We start from the raw sequence: 8878 nt of genomic DNA, 5'->3' as shown, positions 1-8878 counted from the left end.
ATGTGTGATTCTGTCAAATTCGTAAAGTATCTCTCTACCAATGATATTTTATACTATCTTAACGAGAGAAAAATAGGATATAGTGAGGCTGGGGAAAAAAAATTAAAAAATTAGACCAAATGACACAATTGTCTTTCAGTTTTTTTTTTATAAATACATACCGGATTCTAATCAGCAAGAACTTGAATAAATGGACAAATGTAGACAATTGTTAAGATAAATTTCTAAGGAATGAAATATCTACTTGGTTTGGTTCATTTTGAATCAGTGTACTGCGAACTTGTAGTGTTCTATGAAAATGGCTTCGAGTCCGTTGCATCTTCTTCTGTGAAAACCAGAAATGGCTCTGTGCCAAGTCTACGAATTTGTGGAAGGGAAAGAACGTGAAGTTTGTTTTTGAAGTGAAAATCATGTAATCTTTCAAACCATTTGTAGTGGTGGTAGAACTTAGAAGGGCTTTATCAATCAACATGGAATTAAGAGCAAGTTATCATTTGAGCGCTCTTGAAACTGTTCATGGTTCCACAAGTTTCTCCTCGATTATCTAAGAGAAAGGTAATGGCCATTAATAGGCATGGAAGTGAAGATAAGAATGATGTACCAAAATCCCACATCAAAAAGAAGGACAAACCAACAACTGAGAAGCTAATATATTAAGCAGCTTGAGCTTCACTTGGAAATCACGGAGCCGTGCAGTGAGCACAGAGCGAACTATTCTTTCGCCTTTTACTAAAGAATACCGTGTGCTTGCTGCAATTAGCGGCATACGCCCATTTTTGGAGGACTTAGTCATCTTTGGCTGAGCCCTATAATTCAAGTTCCAAGGTTGATAATGTGAACGAGCAAGACTCAAGTCTCTTTGCCTTGCTTTCTGTGTAAGTGACTTAATGGGTGATTCAGTTTTAATTCGATAGCTTCTTCTATGATATTCGAGGTTCGTTAATGAAATTCATACATACTTGGCTCAACGAGAGAGAAATAGGATATAGTGAGTGAGGCTGGAAAAGGTAAAAGGTTTCCTACAGGTATTTTTATTACGGATTTTAATCAGCAAAAACTTGAATGAATGGACAAATGGAGACAGTTGTTGAGAGAAGTTTCAAAGGAGAAATATGAACCTGGTCTGGCTCATTTTGAAGCAGTGTTTAACTCACCTTTCAATAGTTTCTATGACCTGAATGGACTAAGGAAGACAGTTGTTGGGCATAAAATGTATTTTTTATTCCTTTCAAGGCGAAAAAGTTGAGAACTATGCTTCTCAAGTCCAGCTGGCAGAATGATGGAAACCTTAAATCCCACATCGCCGGAGAAAGACAAAACTAGCATCGAAGAGCAAGTATATATGCGTATTGAGCCCTCACCTGTAAACCACGGAGCCCTGCGGTGAGCACAAAGCGAACTATTCTTTCGCCTTTTACTAAAGAATACCGTGTGCGCGCCGCATATTGGGGCATACGCCAATTTTTGGAGGGCTCTTCGTTCTTTGTTGAGCCCTATAACACCAGTATAAGCGTTTTGTTTGCATATGCTTTTTCTGCTTCCCCCGGACACCCCCCTCTTAGTTACACCTGTTAAAACGTTTGAGGCTTTTTTATGGACTCTGCTCAAACCAAGATTTTTATCTAGCTTATAAAAGAACAGAATGCAGAAATGCCACAGCTCAAAGCTGCAATCTAGGACTAAACTGTTGTATCACATTGTGGTAATCAAAATAGCCACATTGTATACAGAATGATATATTTTATTTCATTTCTTTACATCAACCATAACCAAAACGTAGGTGATAGCTAGCTTTATGGGAGCTAATTAAAAATCTGGTCGAGCTCGATACATTATCTCTTCCCTATCAATGAAACGCTCCAGCAACTCTTTCTCTTGCAAGACTAAGCAATCTTCAGACTTGCCGAAGATGTCATAGCGCCGTTTGGCAACATAATCATAGACAATCTCCCTCAGAGGAGTTGGGATTACCCTGAATGCGCTTAAAGCAGAGTAAGGGAGAGGCAAGTATGACAATACTTTCAGTGCAGCTGCAGAAACATATGAACTAAGAAATTTAGACCACATTTTCAAAAGCTTACAAGCGAAAAATATGAGATGCAGGCTAAAAGGAAAAGCACTTGCAACTGACATGATTTGCATTCATACATTCATATGCATAAAAATCTGCCCAAATTCTATTAGTTTATCATGATTAGAGTCTTGTTCACTCAAAGCCAAGAGCAGAAAGTTTCTCTCAAACAACAAAGTTTAGAACTAGAACTATGCATAGAATAATGAGTCAAGTTTGAAACTATGCATAGAATAATGAGTCAAGTTTGAAACTATGCATAGAATAATGAGTCAAGTTTGAAACTAAGTTTCATGCTATGATTTTTATCAGAAAAAGAAAGAAGAATCCCTAGAATCTTAGACATCCATCCTGGGGAACCTAATGGTATCAACCTTCAGAAATGGTGTGGATGTGAGGTTCAAAAGTGTTCCTCTGCATTTTCAATTATTCTGGCTGAAGAAAGTCTACTAAAGGGAAACTAAATCCAAGTTCCTTTGATTTGGAAAGATGGGCTATGGAAAGGTTGCAGTAAGACTATTACTTATACAAGGATCAAGCATGTCTACCTAACCCCAAACCCAAATATCTGGGAAGTTACATAGTTCATTCCTGTTTTAATCATAGCTGTGCAACAAAAATTCAACATGTTTATTATAAAGCCCATGCAAAGAGCCATGATTAGGCAGTTAAAGAAAATCAGATCTAAATTAAAAGTGTATAAATTGTGTCCTTCGATTTGGAAAGATGGACTTCTAATCTTGTGTCTCTCTCTCATATACAATTTGCATTTTCCCTCAAAGTTTTCATAATTGGTTTTATTTACCGAACAGCATTGACAGAATTATGGGTGCAAATAAAAGAGGGTTAGTTTACAAAAGCAATATATCAAAATCCCCATGTACAATCCAGAATCAAACACTGAAAGAATGTGGAATGTCTAGTATGGGTTATAGTCTTTACTCAGATTTTGCAATGTCATTCGATATTATTCCTGGTCACAATACTAAGAAAACCAACCCTTCTGTGCTTCCTATCTAGAAGATGTCTAAAACAGAAGAGTTATAGATACCCAAGTCCCACATTATTATAAGTACCCATTTTTAGTTTTGTTACTTTACTAAGACTGGTAACTGAGCAATGAATTAATTTTTCAAACAAGGGCAAGCCCATGAATAAAGATGTGAACTTGAGGTGAGTGTCATGAGAATACATAGAAACCCAAAACCAACCTCAATGCAAAGTACTAGTAACAGGCAAATCCAGCATCTAAAGCATACCAATTACAAAGTTGAAGAATGGTGAGAGGTACTAACCAGTAGAGCCTTGGTGGTATAGCCCCGGGCCTTCAACAAACAAAAAGCGACGAAGAACATCCTCTCGATCAAGACCACACAATCTCAAATAAGGCTCAGCAGTCACCGATTGAAGGCAACAGAATTTGATCTTCCTGTACTTGTCTGCTTTAATCACCCACTTCACCCCTGTTTATCAGTTTTTCGGGGAGAGAAGGAAAGAAATAAAACCACTTTAGACAGAACAGAACCCATCTGACAAATTGGACCGAAATGAAACCTAGAAATTCAGAGCCCAAAATACACAAGAAAAAGGAGAAGCGGAAAAGGGATTTCTGAAACCTCCATGGCAGAGATGGCAGACCCCATCGTAGACCACAACGCGTGGCTGAAGAAGAGTGGGTATCACGGGCTTAACCGCCGAATCAGCAGTTGGGTTAGAGTAGATGGGTACATCATCTTCTTCTTCTTCATCACCAAGATCAACAGCATCAGCAGCAGTGCTTGAAACGACGTTGGACGAAGACGGTGATGATGATGATGTGGAAGAAAATAAACATTTTAATGGAAAAGATGAAGAAGAAAGTGAAGGTCTCGTCGTTGTTAGTTTTGGCAGCAATCTCATTAACCTTGTCACCGTCATCTTTAGCAGTAGCGCCGACTAGCGACCGCCGTATTTCAAGGGTTATATTTTCCAACTCAACTTAAGAAGAAAGTTAAATGGGATCGCATCATTAAACCAATTGCCTTTTGCTTGGTTTCCAAGTATTCGCCTGTTAAAACTTCAAATGAAATTTAATTTGATTGTTCCAAGTAAAAAGTTTTAATTTCATTGTTCTTTTCTCCACTTGTTTATATAATTCTATTTATAAAATTTATCACCATTGAACCTAACCTAATGTGTGGCATTGAGATAGTATCAAGTTCAATCGAATTCGAGAGAAACAATTCAGACATCAAATTATGCCAATTAGACGGTAGGAAAGTCACATTGTACATGCTTTATGGCTTCATTTTTATCATCGTATACACAGTAAGTATGTTACAACATTAAGATTTCTCCCAACTGTTCGTAAAAGTGCATAAAAACTATAAGAATATTGAAACAATTATTATCTAATGCTATAATAACACATTTCTCCTATGCATTTTTCCTTTTCTGTATGCTGAGGCTTGCAAATCCCAATGTTTGCCGTATCAGAGTTTGTGAAACTGAGTCTCCTTTCTATCATGAATTATTTCACCCTGGTGCCCCTCAAAAGATTGATTTACAGAGACGCTACGAATCAGACAGTTTCGCAACTGAAATCATGGCTGTGCTGTTAATTCATGCCCAACGAACCACATAACAGCAAATCACCAAGCCACAGTGCTCATAGTACACTCGGCTGGAAGCCCAAATATCCTGAATTTATCAGGGTCTAACCCTCAAAAACTCAGGTCACCTGCATTAGCATTCAACTTTAGGCCAAAGAATAAGAAAACTTTGTGATTATTGTCTTAACTTTCTGTTTCATACCAACCCAAAACATACCCAGCAGTAGACTATCATTTAACCTACTTCCCAAACTCCTCCTCCTGGACTTGACCATCTGCATAGTGAACAGGCCCCATATACATTGATAAATTAGATTGACCATATACAGAATCCAGAAACTGCATAAACGCAAACTCAGATTTGACAGCCTCACCCGTAAGACGGACTGCCAAGTTTGCTTGAGCATCTGCCTCAGAATTGAGTTCCTTTTGGGTATACAAGAAAATCTCAGAATGTTATAAGCAGCCCAAATGAGGTGGTGAATTAATGGGATGGACGAGCATTTAACAAGAATTGTAATACAAACCCACAAAAGCATCGTAAAGCACATAATATAAACAGAATCGACTTTACCCACCCTGAGAACATGACTGATCTCAAAGGAGAGAAATTTATCCTTCAGTTCCTTCACCTCTTCACACAAATCAGACATGTTCTGGTTTCTGACCTTCCATAACCCCTGCACCTGTTCCAGTAACATCACAGTTATACAGTTGCAGAAAAAAAAATACAAAAGGAAATAACAAATACAGAACGCCTGAAGCATCAAACACCATAAACACTGGATGTAAGGAAGGGCCCTTTGAGAAATTACAACACTGTACACAGTGTTTTAAGCTTAAAGACCCTAACAGAGCATATGTCAAATCAAATTTTCTTTTTCAAAATCAATAAGGACAACTTAAAGATGGTTGCATTGGCATCTAAAAACATTAACCAGTACATGCAAACTAAAGACTGAAAGTGCAGCAGAGGTCCCTGGAGTTTGATTAAAACCATTTTAAACAGAAAAAGAATTACAAAATATAACAATCCATGACAGAAACAGATAAAAGATAAATCACCCTTAGCAGAAGATAACAAAAATAATAACATACCTGCATACAGACGAGTTTGGAGTCACCTTTGACACGAATCTTAGTAAAACCTTTCTTAAGAGCATATTTTAGCCCTAGAATCAGAGCTCGGTACTCAGCAACATTATTGGTTCTAACACCCAGACCTTCATGAAGTTTACAGATCTACAGAAGAAGCATGGTCAAAGAGAAGACTCTTCTTGTGTTTTAAAGTATGCAAACTCCAAAGCTAAAATGCATACCAAACTTCCATCATCAGCTCGCAGCACAGCTCCAGCACCAGCTAGTCCAGGATTTCCTTTTGATGCACCATCAAACTCAAGAGTACAGAAGCCCTAAAAATATAAGATGACCACCAAATGATTTTCCATTTCTTTTTTTTCTTTTTTTTGGTTATACAACACAAGTGCAAAGAAATGATAATAATGTACAGAACTCCAGACTGTGAAAGATCACTAGAGAGACACCAACAAGTGGGCAAAGGGGTTTATATTTATAGAATGAAAAATAAAAAATAAAAGCTTGTTTTCCAATCATCAGACATCATTGGCATTACCACGAATTCAACTTACAGAATCTAAGGGTAATGATTGAGTGGAATGATCTATCTTGACATGCTTCCTCAATGGATCATCTGCTATGGAAGGTGAACCAATTACTTCCTGCAAAGCATTGAAACAAGTAGAAACTAAAGCAGCAAAATCAAAATGCATCTGACGCACAAGGCACAGAACAAAATCAACCTACAACGTCTTTAAGTTGTTGTTATATCATATTATACGCAAACCAAAACAATTAACAATACAGAAGAAGCTGAACATTTGAATAGGGAAAAACAAGAAACAAAATAGAAAATGCCCAGAAACACACGAGATAATGTATCTTTATTGTCTATAAAGAAATAGAAACGCTCAAGAATACAACAAATTTTACTGGTAGATAGTCAAAAATAAGAATACAACAATTGTTCTTCATTTTCTCCAATGAGGGTATTTCAGAGATAGCCATGATTATGAACTCACCAAATTATCTGATGTTGGCACTTCATGGGATCTCTTTTTGAGTGCATCCATGACAGATGCTCCACCTTGCAAAGATGCTGGATCCTGAAGTGAAAACGAAATAAATTATACTCCCAACCTATAGATAATGAGTACGAGATGCATGGAGAAGCAACTCAAATTAATTCAAAAACACCTGTCCAAAAAAGCTTGAGCTCAGACTAATTATTACATTCTTCAACCTCAAAGTTAAAAGTGTCTCTGTTGCGCATAGTACATTTTTTATCTTACTCCAGAACATGCAAAGGAGCTGACAATTACTAAAAATAAAATATAATACAAGATACAAGCACAATCAACTGCTATGCCATAAATGATAAATCTCACTGGTCCATTGGAAGCATAATTAGGAGTTCAATTTCAAATGGGGACTTTTGAAATTGAAATTGGAAGCCTAAATCTCACTGTTCCATTGGAAGTCTAATTAGGAGTTTAATTCCAAATGGGCACACAGTAAAAAATTTGCCTTTTTGAAATCGAAATCGGAAAACGAATTGCAGAGGGTTGCAAGTGAACTCTTACTTGAAAAGGGCAATGCATAAGCTTGCCAAAAATATCGTCCTTCAAATCTGCAGCCGCGATTGTGTAAATGGCATTCGTAAGTCCACATGAACCAAGATACTCTTCAGTTTCCTTAGGCAAAGAGTATCCTTTGTACACACTAACCGGAGGATCAAATATCTACCACAATTCCAAACAAAAAAGAAAGAGTGAAGTGAAGTTCAAGCACATTAACCCATTTAACCCAGAAAATGAAAAATGTAAAATTACCGAAGAACTAAGCTGAGCCTGACAATCGCTGAAACTCTTATAAACACCAACAATATCTCCTTTGCGCACTACATAGAAGGCATCTTTTTCCAGCTCCACAACCGGTTCAGCTTCTGACTTCCTCCGTGTACGAGACGACGGCGTCTTGCTGCTGCTGGCTTTGCTTCGAGACGAGTAGAGCTGAACATGGAATCTCGTTGATTCTAAGTTGATGCACTTAACCCCACACGAAAGGTCCAATTTTCTTTTCCACGAACAAGGTCTGTACAGAAAACTCGTCGCCATGAAACGACCATTCCTTTTGAAAATGGCGGTTGTGTATGACGAAACGTACGACAAGCAGTTCATCACACACGCAGCGTCAGGATGGATTGTCCAGGTTTCTGAAACAGAGCCAGAGGGCCAGAGGACCAGAGGACCAGAGATAGAAAAGGATTTGGGTTTGACTGGGCCGGCTGACTATCAGTTGTGGGCCACGGCCCATATGTCAACACGACATCATTTAACGTTTTTCTTTCTTTTTCTTTTTTTATACAATAAATATTGGGATGAGAGAATCGAACATAAAGGAATCTCCTCTATAATTTGTGTCCGCTATGCTTAGGAAAGAATTAGGCGAATTTAGCATTATATTAAGACTAATAATATTTGAATTAACTGCTATGCAGGGAGGATGTTTTGCCTATAATATAATGTTTGAACTAACTGCTATGTCTGGCAAAAAAGAAGGATGGTTTCCATGTTCACAGTGGCACGGCACAACTACTGTAAGTCTGTATACTGGATCTAATTGAGCCAAATTTAATTTAATTATGCTTTTGTAATTCCTTGTTTAAGTATGACCATTAGAGGAAATTGAATTTATATAATAAAAACTTAAACACCATGACAATGCTGAAAAGAGAACATCCCGAATGAAATAAGGAAGATTGCCACAAAAGGTTAATAAGTTTCGGGAAGCACTTTGTAGTGTTGAAACACTTGCCGCCATTGCCATCAATAGATGTTCCAAAAGTAGTCAAAGGAACCAACAACTTGCAGAGGATGCCAATCTTATTACTTCTGCCCTTGAATGACATGCCGTATCTAGGCTTCACCCGAAGAGCAAGCTGCAAGTCAATAAGGCCCATATGACAATACCACATCATTTATTTATGTTCTCAACGTCAACGTTTAAAGAACATCTCCCCGCCTAACCAACTTTTGCGTAGAAATAGAAAGATAAGAAAATAAGGCAAAACCATTAGCGTTATGTACTGATTCGAACCGACTGAATGACGTATTTTGTTGTGACTCGTGAGACAATT

The 8878-nt window shown here is 37.7% G+C and overlaps 1 protein-coding gene across 1 annotated transcript; it reads right to left on the bottom strand.

The window, feature by feature from the left end:
- Positions 1644-8249, bottom strand: LOC18789198. Its single transcript, XM_020555669.1, has 11 exons — positions 7572-8249; positions 7323-7481; positions 6762-6845; positions 6312-6401; positions 5982-6074; positions 5761-5904; positions 5241-5348; positions 5037-5088; positions 3688-3882; positions 3367-3534; positions 1644-2030 (listed from the first exon to the last, which is right to left on the bottom strand). The coding sequence occupies exons 1-11, from the start codon at positions 7917-7919 to the stop codon at positions 1807-1809; spliced, it is 1665 nt and encodes a 554-aa protein (XP_020411258.1). The 5' UTR covers positions 7920-8249; the 3' UTR covers positions 1644-1806.

Source organism: Prunus persica, chromosome G1, assembly GCF_000346465.2.
Source record: "Prunus persica cultivar Lovell chromosome G1, Prunus_persica_NCBIv2, whole genome shotgun sequence".
NCBI lineage: Eukaryota > Viridiplantae > Streptophyta > Magnoliopsida > Rosales > Rosaceae > Prunus > Prunus persica.
This window is presented reverse-complemented; position numbering and strand designations above follow the sequence as displayed.